Source organism: Pelodiscus sinensis, chromosome 5, assembly GCF_052426305.1.
Source record: "Pelodiscus sinensis isolate ZL-2025 chromosome 5, ASM5242630v1, whole genome shotgun sequence".
Classification (NCBI taxonomy): Eukaryota; Metazoa; Chordata; order Testudines; family Trionychidae; genus Pelodiscus; species Pelodiscus sinensis.
In genome coordinates this window covers 121,367,088-121,394,786 of record NC_143056.1, presented here as the reverse complement: position 1 = coordinate 121,394,786, position 27,699 = coordinate 121,367,088, and the positions used below count along the sequence as shown (strand labels likewise).

Below are 27,699 nucleotides of genomic sequence, written 5' to 3'. Positions count from 1 at the left end.
CTACATGCTGGTCACATTACAGCTAATATTACCTTTAAATTTAGGAACAAACCTCTTTCTGTTATGACATCTGTGAACAGATCCAACTAGTCCCATCTCAACAAGGTTCCTTTTTTCCATTTGAACAGCTGTTAGAGCTTCCTCCCCTCCCACACAATGAATCCTTTGTAGCAGCAGGGCACATTTCCTAGTGGAATGGGAGTCCAGGTTATTCCTATGACAATACTTGTTAAACTCAGTGATTTATCTGTTGTGCAGACTGCTCAGTGGAGCTCTATCAGTGCATGATTCATTATGTCCCTTTTGCTGTCTTTTCTTTGCTGGTTCATAATTGAATCTGTCCTCCAGCCTTATTAGTTTATAACAGGCCAGTTATGTCAGGAAGATCTGCCTCTAGGTCAGCACAATGAACTCTTTCCTGATTAAATTGAACTTTCAGCCTCCTAAAAAGCAGCACTAAACTTGTAGGAGGATATTCTGCTCTGTTACTCCCATGCATTCATGGTGAACAGTCAAAGAAAATCCCAGCAAGTAACAAAGGAATAGTCACTGTGATTGGGTTGCCAACAGTCAGCATGGTTACCTAATTTAGCTAAGGCAAGTGGGGGAATGCTCTTCTGATTTTAGTGTTAATACAAAAATGCTAAAGCAGCCTTAACAATACAAATACATGCAAGGGCCTAAATTCTTCCCTGGAATCTGTACATGTAACTCACTAACTTCTTTGGGCCCTGAGAGCAGAAGTTGGCTCTCACAGCCTTATCTGCATTCAGAGACTAGCAGCAGGGAGGAAGAGAGCTGATAAAGTTTTCACTTTCTCTTGTATTCTGTAAATCACTCACAGCATGAATCCTTCTGACCTCTATTAATGGTTTTAGAAGCTGATTTCACTGAGAGCTGGTGCTAATAGTAAGACTCCTGTTAACTTAAATTAATGTTTGAGCACAGAGAATGGAGAGAAGTGTTCAAAGTGTCCCTACTGGAGCTCCACTTCAAGGCTACGTCTACATTGGCACCCCTTTCCGGAAAAGGGATGCTAATGAGACGAGTAGGAATTGCAAATCCACGGGGATTTAAATATCCCCTGCGGCATTTGCATTTACATGGCTGCTGCTTTTTTCCGGCTTGGGGATAAGCCGGAGAAAAGCACCAGTCTAGACGCGATTCTCCGGAAAATAAGCCCTTTTCCGGAGGATTTCTTATTCCTTATTCATGTTTTGTTTCTGCACAAAGGGTGCACAGGAAGAAGTGAGTTTACCACCAGTACTGTATGGTAAAACAGGGAAATAGAGCCCTCTCGGTGGGTACACTTTAACTTTAGCAATGCCAAAGTACTGGCTGATGTCCCCAAAATCCTTATACGCAATACCAGGGTGCCCCACGGGATAATGCTCAGTTTTGTTAACAAAAGGGTAAAGGCTAGTGAAATTGTAGTAATGAATCTGCTCCCTGGGCCGCGGTTTGTAATACAGGCAAACAGTATTGGTTCTACCCCCATAAAGGGTGTCTCTGGGAATCAAAGGCTACGGTAACTTTTTTTCCTCGTAAAAAGACTCCCACCCGGTTATCATTAGCTAGCATGGCCTTCCATTCGTGTTCTCATAAGGTCTTCACCTCAAAGCCCTGTTTTTTCAGAAATTCGGTCTTAATTGTCATTCGGTTGTACAACTGCCTGTAGGTCGCATCGAGCAAAGGGTTGAAATCATTTTCACAATAGCAGACTGGGCAACCGTGGAAAAAAACAACCATTGAATCAAAAGCGGTAGGTTTATCCACTATCTCAGCATAAGCATCTAAAAAGTAGGGTCCCACTTTAAGCTCCTCGCCCTGCAAAGCGTGTTGAATGTAAATGTTTTCTGTGTGAGCTACATACAGCAACCACTGACTGAATGGCCGGCATAGAATATCTCTTCTGTTGCTTGTGGTAATTGTCTAACAGCATCAGGGCTATGGTTCGCAGCTGTAAAAAGTTAAACCGGTACATGGCCATGCAGACTGACACTAACATAAGGTACTGAAAGGGCTCTATGCGCTTAGTGACCACCTCCTCGTTATCTAGTCCGGGGTTTTTAACAATTTGTTTTTTTGTCATCCTCATGACTTCTTTTCTGAACCGGTCACAGGCCTCTTGTAAAATCTCAACATCTTTTTGTCAATAATAGTGCAGTTCTTTTTGCAGATCGAATTAGTTTTGGCAGTGATGCCAGTACCAGTTCAGAAATTTCTTTTTTTCTTCAGGCTTCAAGTACTCTACGCCAAAGGCTTCTACTCCAGGCATAGGGCCCATGTAGTTCTGATTTTCAGCCGTTAAAAAAATGTGGAAAATAGCTCGACTCCCTGAAACTCCATTGCTTTGGGTAACTTGCTAAGTTTCATGGGTAGAAAATTAAAAGAATCTATAAACCTGATGTTTAAGTTCGTCACTGTGATGCACATAAGTTTTCTGCCTTGTGTTACGGGGCTGATGGGGATTTTTTCCTTAAACAACTGTCTCAGAATAAAGTAACAATTGTAACCTTTAGCATTATGAGCAATAAAAGTGTAGTCCTTAAAACACTTGTCTACCAAGGTTCATACAAAATCACTGACACGTTCTACGTCCTTAAACTCCCAACTGTCTTTTTTATTAAAGTGTAAGGCATAAACATAATTTGGCAGGTGCACCCCCGTTTCTTGCATACATTCAAAATCGTAAAACACATAGGCCTCCCCCTCCTCCAGAGATGAGATGTTACGCATGTAACACTCGTGACCCTCTACGTCATCTGTCTTTTGGTAACACTGAGGGCACTTATTGCTTTTACACTTGTGATTTTTAGCAACGTAGAAGCCTCACTTAGCGCAAAGGCTTCTGGTTTTACAATCAACTCTACCGGCAGCCGCAGGCACCCTGTGTCTTTCTAAACAGGCCACAGACCAGCAAAATAGCTTACAGCAGGGACATCACTTTTTTTCGACAACCACTTCACAGCACTCAGCGCTGTTAGAAGTACAACAATGGCTTTTACAGGCGTGCTAGTGTTTGTGGCTGGATGTGGCGTAACAGTAGTTGCACAGATATGGGGCCCCTATAAAGGCTTTAACATTTAGAATACCGTAATAATGCTTGTCATGCAACAATACAAAAACGGTCTTGGGGTATCATACTTCCCCCGTTGTAAAAAAGCACCAATTCCCCTTTTCAGGACACATCACAGTGATAGTCATGCCTAAGCGCTCTTCAAAAGAGCTCACATCTGTAAAACTCATCATTTTTTGGTCCAGAAGCCCCAGCTCCTGGTGGAGATGCCTGGCCCCTTCTAGTAATTGGGCATGTCTGAGTTTTTCACTCGATAACAGGCCCAGGATGCTGCCGGCAAGCACAAGTTATTTCCCTGATTATGTAGGTTGAGTAAATGCTTTCTTTTTTTTTTCTCTATGATTTTACTGTATGTGATAGTCTTTAAGGCCCTCACAGACCCTCCGCCTGCCCTGTTTCTGATAATCGTGACAACCAGTCTTAGAGTCCCGACCTCCACGAGCTCTGTGTTACTCTGCAACACCGAAACAATGTTATTCAAAAAATCTGCAGTGTTTAAATCTTCCCAAGGCTTCCTCAGAGAAAAGAGGGGCTGAATAAGACCCGGGGCATCTAAGCACAGCTGCACGAAATCCTGGGGGCCCACCTGTCTATTAATATCATCTAGCAGATTTTGAATAGCGGTGTCAATAGCGACCATGGCCTCTGCAAACCCCGCTATTCTGTCCAAATTAGCAAACGAAATTCTTGGTAATATTCATGAGTGTTAAAGCCTCTTCGTTGTCTTATCCAGTGTCTCACCCATTCCAAATACACCCGTGGGGGTTTGGGAGAATCTACATCTTCAAGAATGGGGGTTGGGGGGGTTTATGTCTGAATCCCTTCCTGGGCTCGGGAGAGGGAAGCTATTCGATTGTCTTTCCGGGCTCGGGGGGGGGGGGGGGGGTTCAATTCCCTTTCTGGGCTCGGGAAGTGTTTTCATAAAATCACTCTGGCTTTTTAAAGTTTTTTTTTCCAAAAGCCTTCTTAGTCTTTTAGCTCTCTCTCACTTTCCCCCCCAACCCCTCTGCCCATTTTTAGCTTTCATGGTTAGTCACTGACCCCCCTCTCTCCTTCAACCAGTTTTCCACATTTTCAATTTCCTGTCTTGTATTTATCAACTTTTGAACTAAATTCCTGATTTCTCCTGGATAGTACTGCTTTTGCATCATTTCAAAAGCCAGTCTGGGAAACTTTTTTTCTGCCAGCTGACACACATCTGCATAAACGCTTCTAATGGGAAACTTTTTTTCTACCAGCTGACACACATCTGCATAAACGCTTCTTAGTCTCCCGCTAAGATCATATAATTCTATGATGCACTGTGAGCTGTCCTTTAGGTCCCTGTCTCTAGACTTCTTCTTATTGACCCCTTTTACAGAGCCCTTCTTTTGGGTCTTGACAGAGTTGCCCGGCACAGGCTCGTTAGGGCTACCTCCCTTACGACGCTTACCCCCGGCCCCTGGCATGGTGTTGCTCACCCTTTTGAGCCCCTGTTCGCTTTGTCTAAGACAGGCTTTGGACATGCTGGGTTGCTCGAGATTGGAGGCATCGGGCTCTTTATTGTTGCTCTTGAAAGCGGCTTTCTTGGTCTTTTTCACAGGTTTCTGCATCCTTTCTTCTTCTAAAAGACCAGCTGGTATATCTATCAATACACAAACAGCCTGTTTCAACACAATCCCTTTACTAGCCATTAAAAGACCAGTTAAAAGACCAGATCAGCACACGAGAGGCGATAAAGTCTTTTTTTGCAGGGAGGGGGGTAACAGCGATAAATACAGCCCCACCGCACACCCACCTTGCCTGTCTTCTTGTAACAGTTCAGGAATAGCTGGCAAGGTACTGGCTTGCCCTACCTCTGGTCCTAGATAAAACAGAAAAATGCCTTTTTGGATCTTTTGTTTCAAAAACTGCAACTGTAACTTTGTAAAACAAACCACAGCTTACCAAGATTTAACTCTGCCAAGGTGGCCTCTGACAGTTCCGGTATAAAGGCATCATCCTGTTAAAAAGCAGTTATTAACTTTTAAGTCATGACAACACTGGGCATAAAAAAATACAGCCATACACACAGATTAAAAGGCTCTTACCAACATGTTGCTCTCCATAGCCAAATTGTGAACAGCCATAAAGCACGCCAACATTTCTCTCTTTTTATAGCCCTACATTTTAAAACAATTGGGGGAGGTACGCATGGTTTGGGATGGAATGCAGGATGTTTGTTACAATGGGGTTGTGTTTTAAACCAAGAGTGAGAGACAGGGCTCCCGACAGTCTATCTTCTCTTCATTATCTCTGCTTACCACCGCAAGAAAGGGAGATACAGCTTCTACAGTAAAAGCTCCGTGTTTTTAACTGCGGCTGTGTGATAGGTCTTGGCGAGGGTCATAGGTTTAATTAAAAGCCACCCCTTTGTTACAATGGGATGTACGGCCGGAGGGCATGCTTGTGTTTTAAACCAAGCGTCAGGGACACGACTCCCAAGAGATGCTTATCTTCTCTCCCTTATCTCTGCTTACAACCTTAGGAAGGGGGAAAGGATGGGAGCGTCTGGGAGAACTCCTGAGGTTTGATTCCGCAAATCGTGTTAATTTCAAGCATGTGTGTAGTCCCCCCACTCCGTCCCCTAGCCAGAACAAGTGGCTTGAGTTGCACAGCACAGAGTGGGGAATGATAGGGACTTAATCCCCAAGTAGTTATTAACTTTTAAATCGTGACAACTCAGGGCATGAAAAATTTAGCCGCACGCGCAGATGAAAAGGCTCTTACCGTCACGTTGCTCTCCATGGCCATAAAGCACGCCAAAATTTCTTTCTTTTTATAATGCTAAATTTTAAAACAAGCTGGAGTGCTTGTATGTCTGGTTTGGGGTGATAAGGAAACTTCTGGGCAAATGTGGGTAAGGATGGAATGCAGGATCCTTGTTAAAAACGGGATGTAGAGCAAGGGGGGTGGTGGGGGGTGTTCTGGTTGGACAGTTTAAAAGTATTTGATACCTCTGATTGGACAGACCGGCGGGGGCAGTGGGTTGCTTGTGATCCGACACTGCTTCTCTGATCGACCAGTTGGTCAGTGTGGGTGGGGTGAGGAGACTCACAAGCCGTAGCATTTCCTAGGGCCAGAGGACGGGTGAGGATGTTCTGCTCTCTGCCGCTTTCTTTTACTCCTGGCAAACCTGTATTTCTTCACGGCTGCTAGTGCTTTTCTTTTCTCCCTTCTCTCTCTCTGGTACTAACTTTGTTCTGTTTCTTATCTCTCCTTCTGTGGTGATAGCGATTATTTTAGCCTGCCACACTTATTCTGTTTTCCTCTTCCCTTTCCTTTCTTTCCTTTTCTCTCTCTGATACTAGCTTCTCTCTCCCCCCCCTTTTCTCTCTCTCTGGTGCTAGCTTTGCTCTGTCTTTCTCTCTCTTTAGCCTGCCACTCTTATTCCATTTTTCTCTCCACTTTTCTTTCTCTGATGCTAGCTTTTTTCAGCTTTTCTCTTATGCCATTTCCCCTTTTTTTCCTCTCCCTCTCTCCCCCCCCCCAATTTCTCTCTCTGATGCTAGCTCTTTATTCAGCTTCTCTCTCTCTTATTCCATTTCCCCCTTTTCTTCTATTTCTTTTCTCTCTCTGGTGTTAGCTTTTTCTTCAGCTTCACGCTTATTCCATTTTCCCCCTTTTTTCTCTTTCCCCTTTTCTTTTTAGACAGACAAGTCTGCCATGCTTATTCCCCTTTTTTCTCTCACCTTTCCTTCTTGTATTTTTAGCATCTCCCCCTGTTCTCCTGTTTCTTTTATTTCTCTGGTGTTAGCTTTTTCTTCAGCTTCACACTTATTCCATTTTTCTCTCCCCTTTTCTGTTCTTTTTAGACAGATAAGCCGTTGGCCTCCAATTTCCCTCACCTGGAAAGTACGCATCCAACATGGCGCCATCCCACCATCTTGGAAGCTGCGTGATAGAGGGGCCCATAGGGCGGGGTTTAGGAGGCCCCTGTAGAAGGAGGCAGGTGAAGGAGGCATCGTGGGAAGGGGACATCCAACATGGGGCCGGCCTACCATCTTGGAAATCGCCTGGTATAGGGCCCTGGGGGCATAGGGAGCATCATGGGAAGGAGTCAGACCTAGGAGGCATCATGGGAAGGGGGCGGGGCACCTGTCAAAATTGCATGATGATTAAAGCTATCGAGGTACAGACAAGCAGGCTACAGCGTCCTCACCATGCTTTGGTCCTCTTCTCTGGTCCAATCATCCTGTCACTGGAACAGCTTGAACAGCTCCCATCATCTGACAGCCAGCCCTTCCATATTGCCTCTTTCTAGGCGTATGGAGTGAGCCAAGCCCAGCAGGACTCTGAACTCAGCTGGGGCCTGGAGGTGCTATTGCAATACAAACAGCATTCTGCTACGGCAATGTCGTGCAACACGCCTCACCCCCTTTCCCAAAGCCACTGTTCCCCACTCTCAGGATATTCACTGAGACACCAAAGAGCAGCATGGTGACCTCACATCAGCAAAGGTCTCTACTGTGCCCACCAGTATCCCTAGAGGGGAGGGTGTGAGGCCTGGTGCAAATCCCCTTGTACCTCCAGTGCAGGGCTCAGGGCAACCCCCTGCTGTCCCAGTCTCCACTCCTGCCATGCCTCTTCCCACCCCTGCTCCACTCTCTCCTGTCCCCATTGCACACCTCCCCCACAGCCCTCTCTCCTGAGGGACATGAGTTGGGATATTACCGGGGGCCCAGCATGGGGTGGCAGCAGGGTCGGGCCACCCTGCATGCACCGTGGTGGTGGGAGCTGTGGGGAATGGAGTGATCCAGTAGCCTGCTCCACTCTGCCACCATCTCCTAGCCGTGTCGCTCTGCTTCACCGTGGCAGCCAGAAGTGGTGCGCTCAGCCCAAGCCCCCAGAGCAATCTGGCTGCAAGAAGGGCAGCAGAGTGGAGCAGGTGGCCAGGTCACTACACTTCCTGCAGCTCCTGCTGCTGTGGTGAGTGGTGGGGGGAGGGTGTGACCTTTGCTGCCAGCCAGTGCCAGGCCCCCCGGCTAATCCCCATGGCCACCCTAGGCCCGGTGGGCTACCCTCGACATGGGAGACCATCCCATCCATAGGATGGTTGAGGCATCTGCTGCATGGCCCCACAAAGTGTCAACGGCCACTGGGGACCCCTGCCCTGCTAGGGCACTGGCAATGGCTTTAAGTCGCTATTGGCAAAGAGCTATGCCGGGACCCCTATGAAATAAGTTAATGATCTCAGGCCAGGTCTTCAGTGGTATCTAGGATCAGGACCCAAAAGGTGAAAGTAAACCAGTGTGCCCTGGTGCAGCGCACCAGTAAGAAAGGGGCCGGCTGGGATGTTGCTGGCCACCATACACAGGTAAGGTTCCCGTCCCTCCTGTTCTCCCCCGCAGGAGCCCAGCTCTGGTGGGCCCAATCCAGGGCTGCAGTCCCTGTGCAGCACAGCCACAGAGCACCCAGACTCCAATCTTGGAGCTTGGGCAGCTTGACAACACGGTCCCTGCCCCACCAGCCCCAGGGATCCAGCAGCTGGGCAGTGCAGCCCCTGGAGATCCAGTGACTGGGCAGCATAGTGGCTCATAGGCTCATAGTGGCAGCATAGGCTCCCAGCCTGGAGCTCCCTTCCATCCCTTGTCCTGAGCCCCTCTATTCACACCCCAATTCTCTGCCCTGAGTCCTGCACCTCTCACACCTTTGCCCTGAGCCCCCCACATCTTGCCCGAGTCCTGCATCCCAGCCCTGAGCCCCATACATCTCACATCACCCCTGCCACTAATCCTATACCCTCCCCCCCCAGGCCCTATTGTCCTGCCCTGAGATCCTCACACACACCACAACATCCTGGCCTGAGCCCCTCCACATTCCAACCCACACTTAAATTTCTTACAGGTCCTGTCGTACTGCAAGCCTCTCTAACCCCCTGCCCTCAGTCCTCTACTCTCAAGTGCGGGAGATGGGGGGGAGGGGTTGGGTTGCAACACGACAGTACCTGTATGAAATTTAAGTCACTTTTGCCCCTGCTAGGACTCCACCATGCTAAATGCTGTAGAAACAGAACCAAAAGATGGTCTCTGCTCCAAAAAGGTTGCAACACCACTACCACGACAGGCTCTAATTAGCAGCCTTAGCTCAGGTGCCAAGAATCAGAAAGGCTGAGTCACCAGGGAAGTGATGGCAGGCCAGGGGATAGAGTGAGAGGGGTCTGGAGAAGTCAGGATGGCTTGAAATGAAAGCACCACTCACCCCTCCATACTAATTTCACAGGTCTCAGATGGGTGGTCCTGTTAGTCTGTAACTTTAAAAACAACAAGCAGTCCTGTGGCTCCTTAGAGACTAACCAAAATATATATATCGTATCATGAGCTTTTGTGGGCAAAAGCCACTTCTTCAGTTTTTCCACTCCAGCTTCCAGCTCATTTGAGGATGTGGGTTTTGCCCACCAAAGCTCCTAAATATTTTGCTTAGTCTCTAAAGTGCCACAGGACCACTCGTTAATTTCACATGAAGGCTACGTCTACACTGGCCCCTTTTCCGGAAGGGGCATGTTAATTTCACCTATCGTAGTAGGGAAATCCGCGGGGGATTTAAATATCCCCCGCGGCATTTAAATAAAAATGTCCGCCGCTTTTTTCCGGTTTTTAAAAAAGCCGGAAAAGAGCGTCTACACTGGCCCCGATCCTCCGGAAAAAGCGCCCTTTTCCGGAGGCTCTTATTCCTACTTCAAAGGCTCTTATTCCTACTTCAAAGTAGGAATAAGAGCTTCCGGAAAAGGGCGCTTTTTCCGGAGGATCGGGGCCAGTGTAGACGCTCTTTTCCGGCTTTTTTAAAAGCCGGAAAAAAGCGGCGGACATTTTTATTTAAATGCCGCGGGGGATATTTAAATCCCCCGCGGATTTCCCTACTACGATAGGTGAAATTAACATGCCCCTTCCGGAAAAGGGGCCAGTGTAGACGTAGCCGAAATGTTTTATGTAGAGATCAGTTCTGTGCCAAGCACTCCATGCAAAGTGCTGGGATCCCAGGGTTAAGGGCACTTAGGCCCAGATTTGTAAAGGTATTTAGGCATTTCTCTGTTCATGTTGCAAGGCATGAGGTCCATTCAGATCCTTAGTGCGTAGAGACTTTGATGGTTAAGTCCAATTTTTCAAAGCCTACATACTTTTAAAAATCTCGGCTTTAGCAGCTTGCAGGATCAGGCTCTAGGATCATAAGAAAATGGGCATAGCTGAGTCTTTTTAAAGTAGCACTGACCTGAGCTCTCAGCTATTAATGCTCTCTAGAGAGCGCACACACACACAAAAAATCACATCCCTTTTCATATGTCAAAAGATCCCTGGGTCTTTTCGCTTCATTTACAGTGAAGCTGAAATGAACATCCAGTCTTGTGAAGCCAACAGCTTCAACATATACTTTAGCCACCTCACCTCAAACTTCATTTGTATCCTATCTTGTTGACATCTGCTGTCCTCAGAACTGCCCTTTTAGCAGCAGAGAAAGATGGGTTTTTGTAGGACCCACCAAAACAGCAGCTAGCATCACTTCAACAGTGAAGTATGGGAATGCAAAAATAAATGATGATTATGGAGAACTCAATGCACCCAAACAGTATGAAGGCAGGTCAAATTACCTTTTCAAAAAGTGCGGCCAAATTCGGCACATATTTTAACCCCTTCAAGTAAGTAAGGAGAGAACTTGCTGTAACAGGAAATAGAAAAAAATCACAGAAGAAAAGGTTATTTACCTTGTAACTGTTGTTCTTTGAGATGTGTTGCTCACGTCCATTCCAGTTAGGTGCGTGCGCGCCGGGTGCATGGATTTCGGAGCTTTTGTCCTTTAGCAGTACCCATCAGGCCAGCTGGGGAGCCCCCTGGAGTGGTGCCGATATACCAGGGCATATGTACCCGTTGGCCCTCCACCCCCTCAGTTCCTTCTTGCTGGATACTTCCGATGAGGGGAGGCGGGTGGAATGTGGAATGGACATGAGCAACACATCTAGAAGAACAACAGTTACAAGGTAAGTAACCTTTTCTTCTTCTTCTTTGAGTGCTTGCTCATGTCCAGTAGTGACTCCCAAGCAGTCACTCCCAAGCAGTCACTCCCAAGCAGTGTCTTAGGATGTGGGGTCAGAAACCTAAACTGTAACAGAGGCTGTGTCCAGACTCCATGCCTCCGTCGACGGAGGCATGTAGATTAGCCAGATCGGAAGAGGGAAATGAAGCCGCGATTAAAATAATCGCGGCTTCATTTAAATTTAAATGGCTGCCCCGATCTGCCGATCAGCTGTTTGTCGGCAGATCGGGAGAGTCTGGACGCGATGCCCCGACAAAGAAGCCTTTCTTCATCGACACAGGTAAACCTGGTTTCACGAGGCTTACCTGTGTCGATGAAGAAAGGCTTCTTTGTCGGGGCATCGCGTCCAGACTCTCCCGATCTGCCGACAAACAGCTGATCGGCAGATCGGGGCAGCCATTTAAATTTAAATGAAGCCGCGATTATTTTAATCGCGGCTTCATTTCCCTCTTCCGATCTGGCTAATCTACATGCCTCCGTCGAAGGAGGCATGGAGTCTGGACACAGCCAGAGTGCAACACAGCCTTGCCTACTGCTGCTTCATCCCTAGCCTGCTGGGCCATAGCGTAGTGAGTTGTAAAGCTATGAACGGAGGACCAAGTAGCTGCCCTGAAGATGTCGATGATGGGGACTTGTCCTACAAATGCCATTGACGAGGTGTGCACCTTTGTGGAATGAGCAGTCAGCGGTGGTGGCTCCCGTCCCGCTGTCCCATAGCAAACTCTGATACATGTGCTTATCCACTTGGACAAGCACTGAGCTGACACAGGAAGACCTCTCATTCTTTCTGCTATGGAAATAAAGAGTTGTGGCGACCTCCTAAACTCTGTCTTATCAATGTAAAAAGCTAAGTCTCTCCTTACCTCCAGGGAGTGAAGAGACTGTTCTCTTGGTGTCACGTGTGGTTTAGGGAAGAAGACTGGGAGGTAGATATTGTGAGACACGTGAAAGTATGCACTACCTTGGGTAGAAACAATGGATGAGGCCTAAGCCTAACCTTGTCTTTCAAAAATATTGTATATGGGGGCTCAGATGTGAGGGCCCTAAGTTCTGATACCCTTCTAGCCGACGTGACGGCCACTAAGAATGCCACCTTCTGTGTTTCAAGGAGCAGATGGCTAAGGGTTCAAAGGGAAGGCTCACAAGCCTTGTGAGGATCAAATTAAGAACCCACATTGGGAGTGGCTGTCTTATATGTGGGAATAGCCTGTCTACACTCTTGAGGAATCGTCTGACTAATGCATTTACAAACACTGACCTACTCCCCTCACCCAGGTGGAAGGCTGCTAAAGCAGCTAGGTGTACCTTTAAGGATGACGTTGATAACCCCTGCTGACAGAGGTGGAGGAGATAGTCTAGGATAATAGGTATAGGGGCCCTAAGAGGGTTGACCCCAGCCACACACAGTCACAGGGAGAAACGTCTCCATTTAGCTTCATAAGTAGCCCTGGTCAAAGGTTTCCTGCTCTCCACCAGGACTCTCCTGACCACCTCCGAGCAAAGTTGCTCCTGGCCTGTTAACCACTGAGGTTCTAGGCTGCCAGGTGGAGGGATGGGAGGTTTGGGTGGCATAACCTCCCCTCCCCCAGATCCTGTGTGATCAAGTCTGGGACTAGTGGTATACAAGGGGCTCTTCCCCCGCCATGCCCATGAGCATGGGGTACCAGTGCTGGCACAGCCATGCTGGGGCTATTAGAATGACCTCCGCCACCCATCTCCTGAACAGCAGAAGTACCTTGTACAGAAGGGGAAAGGGTGGCAACGCAGGCAGGAGTTGTCTGGGCCAATGCACCAGTAAGCCCATCCCTAGTCCCAGACATGAGCAGTAACTCGGGCATTTGGAGTTCCCCTGGGAGGCAAACAGCTCTGGAAAACAACTTGCAAGATCTCTCTCCTGCTAGACCATTCGTGGGTTTTGAATGATCTGCTGAGCTTCTCTGCTAGCACATTCCGGTTCCCTGGGAGGTAAGATGCCTCCAGGTGAATCTGGTGTGTGATGCAGAGATTCCACAGCAGTAGGGCCTCCTTGCACAGGGGAGAGGAATGAGCTCCACCCTGTTTGTTGATATAATGCATGACTGTGGTATTGTCTGTCAGGACTGACAGCACCCTGTCCTCCAGGTGAGGTAGGAATGCTAGGCAGGCCAGTCTGACTGCCCTGAGTTCTTCGCCATTTATGTGTAGCCTGCGTTCATCGGGGGACCACATACCTTGTGTCCCGAGGTTCGTGAGATGGGGCCCCCATCCAACATCTGATGCATCCGTCACCAGTCGCGCTGATGGGGTTTTCCTGGTGAACGGGACTCCATGGTACACCACCTGTTCCTGGAGCCACCAACCCAGAGACTGAAGGACATCCTCTGGTATTGTGAGTAACTCGTCCAGTGGTGCGTGGGCTGGGTTGTGGACCGAGGCCAGCCACACTTGAAGATGTCGTAAGTGTAGTCAAAGGTACGTGCCGCCATGTGACCTAGTAGTCTCATACAAGCGTGAGCCATCATAAGCGGCGCGGCTCTGAGGCCTTCTATAATCGCTCTGATAGCCATGAACCTGGCTCTTAGCAGGGATGCTCTTGCATCTGTGGAGTCCAGGTGTGCCCCGATAAAGTCCAGCGCTTGCCTGGGGTTGAGTGTGGACTTCTCGTTTATGAGAAGATCCAGTTTGCAGAATAGATTTCTGATAAAGCCTATGTGTGCCATTACTTGACTTCTGGATGACCCCCCTGATCAACCAGTCATTGAGGTAGTGGAACACTTGGATTCTGTGTCACCTCAGGAACGCAGCCATAGCCACCATACATTTAGTAAATGCCCTTGGGGTCATAGAAAGACCGAATGGTAGCACAGTGAACTGAAAACGGCGTTTGCCCACCATAAACCTGAGGAATTTTCTGTGGGCTGGGATGATTGAAATGTGGAAATACGTGTCCTTCGAGTCGAGGGCGGCATACCAGTCTCCTTTTTCTAGGGATGGAATGATGGAGGCGAGGGTCACCATTCTGAACCTTGAATTCCTCACGAAGGAGTTTAGGTTCCTTAAGTTCAGGATGGGATGCAGACCTCGCTTGGACTTGGGAATCAAAAAATATTGGGAGTAAAACCCTTCCCTTCGAAACCCATGGGAACAGGATCTACGGCCCCCAATGTCAACAGGGTTGACACCTCCTGCTCGAGCAGGGTCTTGTGAGAGGGTTGAGGAGGGGAGGTGGGTGGACGGGAGGGAGGAACAGGAAGGAAATAGCATATCCCTTTTCTACCATGCCAAGGACCCAATGGTCCGAGGTAATTTTGGACCAGGCTGGGAGGAAATGGGAGAGCCAGGACCCAAACGGTGGGGTTATAATGGAGGATGGGACACAGTCCTCGAGCATGTTTTCAAAATGACGCTTTTGGAAGTTGGTTAGAGGGCTGAGTGGGCCTTCTTTCAGGGTCTGACCAAGACCTCCTACGCCTGTTCCTGTTGGTGTTACCATTGAAGTTGCGTCCCCTCCTCCTGCCTCGGTCTGGTCTAAAAGTTTGTTGGAAGGGTCTCTGGGCCAGCCTAGGAGGCAGAGGCCTACGTTGGGTGGCCAGGGTATGAATCCCTAGAGATTTAACAGTGGCCCTAGAGTCTTTTACAGTATGCAGCCGTGAATCGGTTTGCTCCGAGAATAATCCCATGCCCTCAAATGGTAGGTCCTGCAAGGTGGTCTGGACTTCGGGTGGTATCCCCAATACCTCAGCCAAGCACTGCACCTCATGACCACCCCCGTGGCCATCATATGGGCAGCCGAATCAGCAGCATCCAGTGCGGTCTGGAGTGCAGTGTGGGAAACTACTCTACCCTCTTGCAGCAAGGCCCCAAATTCTTGCCTCCCCTCCTGAGGAAGGTGGTCCCTATCCTTGTCCATTGCTGATAGCGTGTTACACTCATATCTGCTTAGCATAACCTGCTGGTTTGTGATTCGGAGTTGGAGCCCCCCATCGCATAGGTTTTCCTGCCCAGTAAGTCTTAACTTTTTCAGTTCCTTGCTTTTCGGCGTGGGACCTAGAGGGCCTTGTCTCTCCTTTTGGCCAGCTGCCTGGACCACAAGTGAGCCTGGCAGATGGGAATAGAGGTGTTCGTGATTTAGCTGCAGGATGAAGTATCGCCTCTCCACCCTTTTTTGGGTTGGAAAGGTTGAGGTCGGAGTATGCCACTGAGTCTTTGCTAACTTGGACACCATCTTATTCAGCAGAAGTGCCACCTTCACTGGAGTGTCTGCTGTAAGAATATCTATCATGGGGTCCAGGTCCTCAGTTGCCTCCTCCATCTGCACACCTAGATTAGTTGCCATCGAGTGGAGTAGTTCTTGATGTGCCCTGGCATCCATGGCTGGCATTGTGGGGGCTGGGTCGGCCAGAGCTTCGTCTGGTGAGGACAATGACGACTCCCCTTAAGGGGGAGGGACCTGCTGCTCCCAGTGGTTACTGGTGGGGAAACTTGTGGGACCCCTTGTTGGCCTTGCATCAACCTGGCCACCTCTGTGCAGGTCAAATGACCTGCTTCTGACTCTGATGGTCTGGTTAGCAGGGTCGCCGATGGAGCACCCCTGGGTTGTGCTGGGACCAAAACATGTCCTACTGGCTGCCGACCTTGGGCCTGGTGGTATGCCCAGAGTGTCCAGAAGGATCACTGTTGGTTAGGTTGCCACTGTGGCGGCCATGATTGGAGGGAATTTGGGCTGTGATGTCTAGATTGGTATGATGATTGAGACCGGTACCAGGATCTTGGTCTGTAAGATGAGTGCCCCGAGTGTGCTGATTCAACATCTGACTCAGAAGAGTAGTCTAAAGCCAACAGGGCAGTGCCATCGATGGTACCGGTGAGCGGCGGGATGACATGTGCCTGGACATTGCTGCCAGCTTGCCCCTATGGATTGGTACCGAGCCTAGACCTGGTGGTGCCAGTGGTGGCATTAGTGCTAGTTGCTTTAGTGGCACCGCAGGATAAGGTGCTCCCATGGTCATTGGTGCCAGGGCAAGCGGAGCCACCGTCAGTGGTGCCAGGGTCAATAATATTCCCGGTGCAGCAGGGTTGGTGCAGGCTGAATGTGCGGTACTGTGTACACCGGTGGTACTGATGTGAACGGTACCAATGACAGCTGTGGTACCATAAGTGGTGTCGAGATTGGTGCTGATACTGGTGTCGATGTCGGTACTATTGTCGGAGCCAGTGCTGGTGTCAGTACCAGTGTCAGTACCAGTCTCGGAGCCAGAGCCTGTGTCAGTACCGGTGTTGGTTCCAGTGTTGTCATCAAAACGGAGTTGGTGATATGAGTGCCGGCGTTGGCATTAGCACCACAGATCGATGTAGAACCATGGCAGGAAGCAGGACCAGCACCAACTTCGGTACAGGTGCCTCACCCAGAGTTGTCCTTGGTTGCCCCAATGGTGCACTTGTCTCCGGTGCTGGAGGTGATGACCTACACCCACGATCAAACAGGGCCCGTGAGCGGTGGTGAGCTCCATCAACTGCCGTGCCGCATTGAAAACCTCTGGCATCGATGGCTGATGGAGCTCCTCGATTTCTGGCTTGGATACTGGACCCTCTATATGCTTTGTGCTCAACCGACGTGGCTCGGGAGCATCATGGAGAGGGTCCTTGACCAGGTGCCTATCCTTATGGTGCACCTTCAGGCCACGTCTTGCTGGGGACCTTCCCCAATGCTTCTTCTTTGAGTGCATCGATGACTGAGATCGGTGCCTCGATGACAAAGGTCTCGTCTGTGCCAGTTGTCTTGGTGCTGCTGCCGGGTCACTAATTGACGCCGGTGAGCTACGGACACTCGCTGCTGCGTCCAGTGCCACCAGTTGGAGCACTGACTCCATTAATAGCAGCTTCAGGTCGAAGTCACGTTCCCGCTTCGTTCTGGGCTTGAAGCTCCTAGAGATCTGGCAGCTCTCTGTGTGGTGACCCTCTTCCAAGCACTTCAAACAGGTGTCGTGTGGGTTGCCACAGGGCATCGGCTTTGTGCACTTCAAACACAGTTTGAAGCCGTGCGGTCCTGGCATTACCTCCACTATAGGGGAGATAAGAGAAAAATTGGGGAATCTGCACTGAGAATAATGTTAAACTAATCACAATGAACTATTTACAAGAACTAACTAATGGTTATGCAAATACTAAGGGAAGAACAATTGGATAGAGAATCGCTCCAGCTACCATCACGGGCAGTAAGAAGGACCTGAGGGGGTAGAGGGCCAGCAGGGGTATATGTGCATAGTATATCGGTGCCACTCCAGAGGGCTCCCCGGCTAGCCCGATGGGTACTGCTAAGGGAAAAAAGCTCCAGAATCCGTGCATGCGGTGCACGCACACCTAACTGGAATGTCCATGAGCAAGCACTCGAAAAAGAACTAGATAGTAGATTGTTTTTTTCACTACTATAGACAGCTTTCCTCAGGGTTCAATGATGAGGGGGAGTTTGGATACAATGGTGTGTGGGGGGGGGGGGAGGGGAGAAATGACTTCCCAGGAATGGACAAGTCAAACTTATTTGATTTACAGGTATGCATCCAGGTGCTTTCAAAGATTCCCGCCCGTACGTTCCCATGTCCCTCCTCTAGGTTCTCTAGATGCTGCTGGTCCAAGGCTGTGCTCTTTCCCAGAGAGGATAATTCCAGGGCCCACTTTGAGTTGATGATGACATATACCCTGGGTACTCACTCGGATACATGATTGAAACACCTCTCCGGAGACTCCATTTCTGCTTCCTCGGAGGTAATCGTTCCATTCAGTACACCGCACATCAGCTACAGCGGAGTCTAACTCGCTCACACTGCACTCAGCTAGGCCTTGTGACAGACATGGCAATTTCCTGCCACATCCTTGAAAACAACTTACTGAATAAATTCAGTGTGGGTCTCTTTGGGCTCCATTGTGCTAAATGGAAAGTTCATGTATTATGGTGGGCCAGGATTGCATGTAAAGGGGGAAATGAGGTCTGTATTGAACAGCATGCCAAGAAAAATGAACTTTTGGGATAATGTGTGTGAAAGAGATTTCCTAGGACATATCTAGGGAGAGGTGAATGCAATTCCCTACCTCCTGTTATGCAAAAATTCAGCCTTTTGAAACCATGTCCTGAGGCCTGTGCCAGCTGATCTCACCTGTTACATCAGCAGGCCCAGCCTTTGCGCAAGGCAAGCAAGGTGATTGCCTTGGGCCCCGCGCATTCAGGAGCCTGTGCTACCCAGCTCCTGGCCCCACCCACCCCACTGCTCGCTCACACTGCCCTGACTGGGAGCCATGCGGCCATACAGCTCAGCCAAACACGGCATGCTGCCTTAGGCCCCGCCAGTACATCAGGCAAGATCAGAAGCTGTGTAAAAGAGAAACTGAATTATCCATGATTGTTCTTGTTCTGAATGAAACAGAACTTAAAGCCCAGCAAAAACACAACTGTGGGCATTGACGGACCAATATGTGCCCAAGCCCAAGGCTGTAGTCGGGGTGATCTCTGGAAAGATTTTTGGTATAAGGTTCTTATTGTTTTCTCTGTATGCTTTCACTTTAACAATACATGTGCTTGCTTAGAAAGGGCTGTATGGTTATTCAGAACTGCTGGCAACTACACTCTTCATGGCCTCTGGTGAGAAACCAAAGCACAGGCATTGATTGGGCTTTTAAGCAGTTTGGTTTGCTGGGGAACCATGCAGCCTGGAAAATGGCCAGTTAGAAGGGGAGATGCAGGTCTCTGCCCAAGAGAGGTGATACCTGAGGAGCAGGGATCCTCGAGGGCATGCCTTTGGTGGCTCCTAGAGGGGGAATGCAGGTGCAGTTGCCCTGAACTGTGACACGCCCCTTTCAAGTGTTGCTTCCTATGACACTGTCACACAACAGGGTTAGAAATACTGATCTCAGCACAGGATGCCGACGACAGCAACATTAACCATAAGCTGCCAATACACCACAAAGCTTTCACATTTGTATAGTAGCATTAGGGCTTGGATCCTCTGTAGGCTGAAGCATAGGCACTAACTCTGTAGGCTGAAGCATAGGGTGCTCTGGGGCTGGAAAAAAAATTAGAGGGGCTTAGCACCCATTGGCAGCCAGCTGCCCCTTACCCCCAGTGCTTCCCGCCCACTGGGGGTCCCATCCCTCTCATCCCTTCCTGCCCACCACAATCAGCTGTTTTGCGGGGTGCAGGAGGCTCTGGGAGGAAGGGGGAGCAGTGGGGATGGGGCACATTCAGGGGAAGAGGTGCCTGGATGGGTCTGGAGTCTCTCAGAATCAGCATCAATCTCCAGGTGGCTGCTGAAAGCAATCCTGGAGATTTGAATAGGCCATTTTAAGAAAATGACATTCCATCATGCTGGGGGAAAAAAATCTCCTGGAATAGCTTCAGTCAGAGTTGGCAATCCTCAGTGAGGCAGGGCAGGAGTCTGGGGGGCAGAGCAGGAGGTTAAGCACTCCCCAGGCACAAAGGAATCATAGAATCATAGGACTGGAAGGGACCTCGAGAGGTCATCGAGTCCAGCCCTCCGCCCTCAAGGCAGGACCAAGCTCCATCTACACCATCCCTGACAGATGTCTATCTAACCTATAGACAGCGCCTATGGGCTGAAGCACTAGTGGGCCGTATGATCTCACACACATACGTGCACACGGTAAATACCTCAGCCACTGGAGGCCAGGAGGCAGTATTAGCCAGCAGAGGGAGGCATGATGTCCCCATAGGGAGATAGCATGGCCTAGTAGACAGACCATGGGACCAGGCCTCAGGAGACCCGGGCTCTATTTCCAGCTCTGTCACTAGCTTGGCTGGGTGACCTTAAACAAGTCATTTCACCTCCCCATGCCTCAGTTTATCCATCTGTAAAATGAGGAGAATGATACTGACCATTGTGAAGTGCTTTGAGAGCTACTGCTGAAAGTGTGCTGTATAAGACCTATGTATAGTAGGAATGTAAATGGATGACCAATTAACTGGTTATCTGGTACACAGGAGCAGTCCTGTGCGGGACTGGGAACTGGCACCCCCCATCCTCTCTCCCTGGCTGGAGTGCCCCCCCCACCTGTGGAATTGGGGCCCCGACCCATTCCCCTTTAATCTGTTAACTGGTTAAATGTAGAGTTTAACACTATGTTTAACCATCTAAGTGATTAAATGGGATTTTACATCTTTAATATGCAGATGTTATTATAGGAGGCAGATGGGCTGGCACATAAACATAGAACTTTCCCGTCCTCATATTTATATAATCCTTTCCCTTTCAAAGGATCTCAAAGAGTACACATGTTGCTGTGAATTATACCACTGAAATGCAGCCACTTCTGGGGGAGAGAGTGGAAGTGGCAAGAGTTTAATAGTGCATATCAACATCACACATTCAAACACATGTAACTACATCTCATCAGGTGACAAGGGACCGTTTCTAAAAAAGCCTCTGAACGCGTTCACTTGCAAAAAAAATCCCAAACCAAAAAACCAACAAGCATCAGTGCAAGAAAGAAAGAGCACAATGGAGAATTAAATGCAACATCAGCAAAAGAGAGTTATTCAAAACCAGGGTGTTTGTTTCTACAGGTTTCCCCAAAACCGTGCTGCCCTGTATAATCTGAGTGTTTCAGACCAAGACAGGGATGTCGTGAGGTGCAGACATGGATGTCGAGAGGAGCTTGCTTGCGATTTGTGCAAGAAGTGTCCTTTCCTCCAGTTGGATGAGGCAAGTATGTAGGTCCTGCACCCTCACACCCAGCAGCAGACCCAGCAGCAGAAGCAACCACACCATAATGAGAGCAGCTACCTCACACACGTATGGCAGAACTTGCAGTGGTCAGTAGTGAGAGGTTATTCCAGCCTGACACAAATGCAGCTGAAACTTTATTTAACCAGTAGGAAGAGTTAAGCAGTTAGTAATGGGCAAAGAGCAAAAAGCACAGAGGTTTGTATCTATTTAGACACTATCAGGAGATCAGCTCTAGCTCCTCTTCCAAGTAAAGGTGCTATCCTTCTTGAGAGGAGTTATGAATGTGCAGGTAGAGCAGGATTAACTTGAAGTTTGCATACTCATTGCAACAGTTCCCTTACCTTTGTGCATTGTTGCCTCAGTTTCCCTCTGCCAGCACCTTGCTTTGTCTTCTAAGCTGCAATCTTCAGTGCACTTGAAGCAGGCAAGCGACCTAGCTAAGTCATAAAGTCCACCCCATCTGAGATGGGGCAAGAAGTCCCCCAAAAAGCAATCTTCCACCCAGCCTCTTGTTGTGTCCCAGGCCTTCCTCTGAGCCTCTCAGTCCTGCTGACTCAGGACCAGAGGAAAAGGGTTTCTTTCCACCAACACAGGAAGTGCCACCTTAAGCCACCACCATATGGGTATCCTCTCAGGCCTCCATCCCCACACCTTCCCCTCTAGCCCACTATTCCCTGGGTCCTTCTGAAGTCAGCCTAGAAGCCCCTCCCACCCATTTCCCAGGCTTTCTGTAGTGCTGCCAACTCCCACAATATTTGGTGGGGGTTTGGAAGCTCCACCCCCCTGGAATCACGTGACATGGGAGATTGTTTTCATCATTAAAAGAAAAGATACATTTCTAGCCTTAGTGACTGTGTATGGCCATGCAAAGGGAGCATCCTGCAGGCTCAGAAGCCAGAAGGCACATTAGCTGCACTGCAGATTGATCTCTTTTTAACCAGATTTATCTCTTTTCGGATGTTTGGGGTTAGCAGTGCTGCCTGGCCACTATGGCAAGCCCCATCACTAACCCTGCTTCACCCCTACACATACTCAGCCTGCAAGCAAGGCATTCTCTTTTATAGCAGGCCCTGCCACTCAACTGCAGTCACATGTCCCCAGTCCACTGAGCCTGCCCAATCAGCTTGCTCCCTTTGCATCACCTGGGAACTCCATCCCAAGTCCCATAATTCAGGAGAAAACTAAACACTGGTGGTGCTCCCTCCCTAAAAAGACCAGCTCCTCATGTCCCATTCCACCAAAACATGATCCTTACTGCATTAGGTACTGTAGCACTGAAAGGCTTGCCTCCCACAGCCCTACTTTCATCTACCACCCATGCACAATGCCAACCCTTGCAGGCTTCACTGTTACTAACAATCCTAAGGCTGTGTCTACACTGGGCCACTTATTCCGGAAAATCAGCCGCTTTTCCGGAATAAGCTGCGAGCTGTCTACACTGGCCCTTGAATTTCCGGAAAAGCAACGATGCTCTACTGTACAAAATCAGCCGCTATTCCGGAAAAACTATTCTGCTCTCGCTCGGGCATAAGTCCTTATTCCGGAACACTGTTCCGGAAAAGGGCCAGTGTAGACAGCCCAGTAGTCTTTTCCGGAAAAAAGCCCCGATCGCGAAAATGGCCATCGGGGCTCTTTTCCGGAAAAGCGCGTCTACATTGGCCACAGACGCTTTTCCGGAAAAAGGGCTTTTCCGGAAAAGCAGCCTGCCAATGTAGACACTCCTTTTCTGGAAAAACTGAAAACGGAATAGTATTCCGTTTTAAGCATTTCCGGAAATTCATCCCAGTGTAGACACAGCCAAAGAGTTTGATCCTACAAGGCACCAGAGTGTCCTTAACTCCCACTGGCTCAGCAGATGCTCGGAACCTTATAAGATCTGTAGCCACAACCAGCAAACCAACGTGCGTGGCGGGTTTGCATTAGAATTTAGTGCTTGAGTGTGGCTCAGACTGGGGAAAACAGCATGGCATCCACCTCTGCTGTGGGTAGTAAAGGAGATCTTTATTCCCCAGGCATAGGCGCTAGAACTAGGGGTGCAGAAGCTTACAGTTTGGTTCGCTTACTCTCAGCACTCCCCCTGTACAATTTGTTCCAGCCTCCACCCTCTCTCCAGGGTTAGCAACTCAGTACCATCCACAGCACCAGTTACCCTACAAGGCAACAAATAAATGCCACCAACTGAGGAGCCAGCTTAATTTCTGGTGTGTAATGCCTGTATGACAGCACTTTGAACTGATACGGCACTTAGTCATAGCCACAATCTCTGAAGTCTATTGAACATGGGCACGTCTATATCTTGCCCTGGCTGACAGTTGGCCTTTCTCTACCCATTACTGATCCATTACACTGACAATAAATTGATCACTTGTGTATTGCCTATCTGCTGAGCATGGACAGACAGATATTATGCAGCTGTAAGACCTGATCCAACACCCACTGCAGTCAATTGGAGTCTTCCCACTTCAATGGGCTTTAGATAAGATCCCAAATTGTGTGGTCACATTTCCAGTGGTGTGTTGCCCAGATAGTCAGTTGTTCTTCAGGCCAGTTAATACTTGGCTGTTAGAACTCTCTCTTTCTTGTCCTACAGCCTGACTGGATTGCAAGTGAGGCATATCTCACCTGGGGGACCACAGGTGCCCTGTGGGCAGAGCTGGGACAGTGGATCAGACAGCACTGACTGCAACAGAAGTGGGATTTCCCACTCTTTTTTCCATCCCTTTCTGCAGAAGGGTGCTGAGCTCTGTAGCTTTGCCCTGAATGCTTTGGACAGGCCTCTCAAAATGACACACACTAACACTGATTGAAAAGCAAACCCCATCCTGCCGGATAAAGTAGGCATGCCTGATAATTCTATACTCACCTTAGCGACCTGTTGGATATCAGCATAACCAGCGCAGGGCTTGCACATTACTCATGACCCAGCACAGAAGGCTGAGGAGTGAAGCTGAATTAATAAATCCAACCAGATGGCAAACAGTCCCAGATCTATGTGCACTATCTGCTGCATTGACATGCTCTGCCCTGCTCAGCTCTGCACAGGATTACAATGCCAGAGTCCCATTTGGATGATTCTCAGTGCTTGAAATGCAACCTCTTGCACTTTTCCTGCACGCTGGCAGATACGCAGGTTCTGGGTCCTCACGGGCTGCACACGTGAGATCTGTGGATGGCGGATGATCTCTGCACTGTCTCTGTGAACGTCACCTGGGAAAGCAGGAATCCTGCCAAACTACACCAGGTTTCTGTATGTTTTGCAGCCAGCACATTGTCTGGGTGAGAACTGCCAAAGGGCAAAGGCCACTGTGAGCACAGCTGTTCTGCACTAGTATTTCAGTGTAATTAGGGAAGCTTAAGGTCTGGCCTGCTCTGCCCTGGAATGTGACTACCGTCTTTGCTTCTTTGGTGTTTAGGTTACAGTCCGAGCCCAGATGCGTTTGGATCGTGCAGTATCTCAGAAGGGTTATTTTCTGTCATCTCCCATTGTTGTCCTGACTGCAATAATAACTGCAAATCCCGCCCCATTAGGGAAACAGCCTGGGCCAATTCTACATGCAGAAATGCAGATTCACAGGAAGTTCCATCTATCCTTAGCTTGCTGTGGCCTGAGCCCTTTTCAATCACAAGACACACAGGTCAGTGTGATATGTGACAGGGACAAATGGGAGCTTTCTACCACAGACTCCGGGGTCAGTCTTAATGCTCCATGAGGAGTACAGCTAGTTCGGATTAGGAAGCCTAATCCGAACTAGCTACTCCGTGCCGTGTGTAGCCGCGCGGCACGGGGTTCGAACTGCCGGCATTTAAAAATGGCGCCGGCCGGCTTTATGCAAATGAAGCCCGGGAAATTCAAATCCTGGGCTTCATTTGCAATTGCGGTATGCCTACATTACCCTCCTATTTCGAATTAGGAGGGTAGTGTAGACATACCCATAGCGGTTTGTGTGGTCCCAGAGCGCCACCTTGTGGGAAGTTAAAAGTCAGTCTGCCTTTCCTATGAAACAAAAAACAGGACTTTACATGCCTTTCCTATGGGACTCTCCAGGTCCCCCAGAGCTGCTATCAGTGATCTGCAATCAAAGAGGGCTCAGCTTTCTCTCATACTTGCTTAAGCCTCAAATTTTACCCAGTCCTGTGTTGATATGTGAGAGTAGAAAGAAGACTGTGCAAGAAGCCTCCCCTTCCTTTCATCTCCAGGAAGGGGATGGGCACAATCCATTGGTGAAGCAGGATTGCTGCTAGATGGTATTGTCAACCACAGCAATCTTCCTGGGAAGCAGCACTGGGGGAAAGGCAGAGCCGCCAGGATAAAACCTAGGGGTGGGGGACACCTCAGATTCAATATGGCAATTCCTATTTTACAGTCTGCTGCTAAGGAAGAAACTCACTTGCTCACTATCCAGGCCCAGAGCAAGTGTGACAGCCCAAACCTCCAAGTACCTCCATGCAGTTGCCATTAAAAACAAAAACCCAACAGAGAAATACTTCTTCCTTTTTGGAAAACATGGGCTGTCTCTACAAAAGCGACACTGGGCTGAGGCCAGTCGGTCCTTAATGTTAAAGAACCCGTACACAGAGCCAAGAAAAGGGGAGTCACAGAATCATGCTAATGTTTCCTTCTCTATAGTTGTCCTGAAGTAGATTGTATGGCCCACATCCTCAGTGTGAATTAGCATAGTCCCCTCAACTACACTATGTTCCTGCAGCTGAGGTGCGGTCCACTGCATCTCCTCCAGAACAAATGAAAAGAAACTTTAGTGGCATCTAAAGCTCTCCACTCTTTATTGCACATTTAATTTTTAAGAAATTGTGAATACGTAGTCTCAGCAGAAGGAAACAGTGGATCTTGTAAATGAGAACTACTACATCCCTCTTCCTCTTTCAGTGCTGGATGTTCTCCCTTTTGAAAGCTCTCTCTCTCATTGTTTGACATCTTTTCTCAGTTCTGCTGCGTTTTGAGGATCAAATGAAGCTCTCTGTTCCCAGATCTAGTTTAGGAGACCTGCAGGAAAGTGATCTTCAGAAGAATACAGGCAGTCCCCGGGTTACGCGGATCCGACTTATGTCGGATCCATACTTACGAACGGGGCTTTTCTCGCCCAGGAGGACGCGGGTGTCGGGTCCGCCCAGATGTGCCGCGGTCCCGCCGCCCAGGTCCTCCGCGGCTTTGCTCCGCGTCTCCCTGGTCTTCTGGCCCCCCCCCCCCCCTGAGCAGACCGGGGGACACAGAGCAAAGCCGCGGAGGACCCGGGCGGTGGGACCACGGCGCGTCTCGGTCCCACCGCCCACATCTCCCTGGTCTGCTGGGGGGTGGGGCGCAGCAGATAATTGGGGACTTGGTTTCCTGAATACCTCAATGCATCCAAAAACACCTCAATGCATCCAATGCAACCATTTGAACACTACACAGCTTGTTGGATTTTTGCCTCTCTGCTTCTTTTCCAGTGATAGAAACAAGTAATGAAAACAAACCAACAGTTAACACTTTGGTGTTTAAAAGGGGCTTAGAACATCTCTTGGGATCGGGGGGAGGGGGGGGGCAGAGGAGGAGGAGAGACCAGTCCAGCAACTTTCCTTCCAGTGCTTAAAATCTGATGGTTTTCCCTTTAGGGCTCCTGAATACATTTATCACATCTGCTGCCTCTCCCTCTCCACTGTAGGTATCAACTACACTACCTTAGTGGTGGGGATAGCGTTTGGTTGCACAGTGGTGTGTGTCGTTTTCCTGCTAGTGAAGAAGTCTTTTGTGAGGGTGCCATATTGGAACGTGTTCCTACGAATGAGCCTATCCCTGCAAATGGCATTTAAGGAAATCAGATTGTCGGGAGAATTATGGCAACTGAACCTGAAGGACACAACTGAGAACCACATCAAAGTTTGTGGGATTGAGGAGTCAGAGGCTAAGCAGACTGTGGATGGCAACATTTCTGACTTTGTTACAGGTACCACTAGTACCACGAAGCCCACAATCAAGACAGGTGTGGGTAGTTTAAATTCTAGAACCCACTATGATGCTGATTAAAAATAAGAATGTGGAACATACAGACTTGTGAGACTTTTAGATGCAGTTTGCTTAGGACTTGTCTCCACTGCCGCAGACAGCTTGAGAGAGAAGAGGGAGGTGGTGGAGAGCTTAAGAGTGACATGGTCAAAGCAACAGGCTAAAGAAATGATTTTTTCAGCATTCAGTTTAACATGATCTGCTAGCTCTGATGGAAACTACAAGCTGCCTTGACGTTGCTATGTTATCTCAAGTTAGTCAACCCAAGTGAACACGCCTTTTATTATCATGAAAACACGGTCTCATATCTCAACAATTCTTAATGACAGGCCATTACCTTATCACAAGCCAACTGGTCCATGCATTCCATATCTCCCTCTCTCAATTACTGGAAGCTTCTGCTCCATGACCCCAGCTGCACGCAACTCCAGTCCTTACAAAACACAGCCAGTAAGATCAGCTTCCTTGTCCCTCCCTGTCATCCTCTCACCCGCCATCCCTAGGCCTCATCTCCACCATTTCAAATACAAGGTTCTTTATATCACAGCTCGGCATTAACCTACCCCACCTTACTGAGCTGCCTCTCATTGTGCTACTAGGAAGGCCAGCCTCAGTGCTCCATTTGTTTACTCCTCCCACAAGCACCACCTGCTCTCTGCCACATCATGCTGTGCATAGAGAGCACTTCCTCAGCTGTGCTGTAAGGTCACTACTCTTCATTTAAATCCCTCCTCAAGAGGCACTTCTAACATGCCACCTACAAGAAATCAGCTTATTAATAAGGGCCTAAGCAGAGGGGGCAGAGGAGGAGTGTTTATAATTAAAATATAACCGGGACTATATCAAAGCCTGGGTTAACA

General features: G+C 48.9%; 1 protein-coding gene and 1 pseudogene across 2 annotated transcripts; one reads left to right on the top strand and one right to left on the bottom strand.

Annotated features, from left to right (window-relative positions):
• Positions 1 to 2,602: 2,602 nt before the first annotated feature.
• LOC102461556 (uncharacterized) lies at positions 2,603 to 5,985 on the bottom strand. Of its 2 annotated transcripts, none has more exons than XM_006124881.5 (4): positions 5,828 to 5,985; positions 5,006 to 5,060; positions 4,857 to 4,922; positions 2,603 to 4,703 (listed from the first exon to the last, which is right to left on the bottom strand). In XM_006124881.5, the coding sequence occupies exons 1-4, from the start codon at positions 5,849 to 5,851 to the stop codon at positions 4,096 to 4,098; spliced, it is 753 nt and encodes a 250-aa protein (XP_006124943.2). In that variant the 5' UTR covers positions 5,852 to 5,985; the 3' UTR covers positions 2,603 to 4,095. The 2 variants fall into 2 exon arrangements, with proteins under 2 accessions (XP_006124943.2, XP_006124942.3); XM_006124880.5 differs by lacking the exon at positions 5,828 to 5,985 and adding an exon at positions 5,149 to 5,375.
• A 7,447-nt stretch (positions 5,986 to 13,432) lies between these two features.
• On the top strand, positions 13,433 to 26,860 carry LOC149524369 (uncharacterized; annotated as a pseudogene).
• The last annotated feature ends 839 nt before the right edge of the window (positions 26,861 to 27,699 follow it).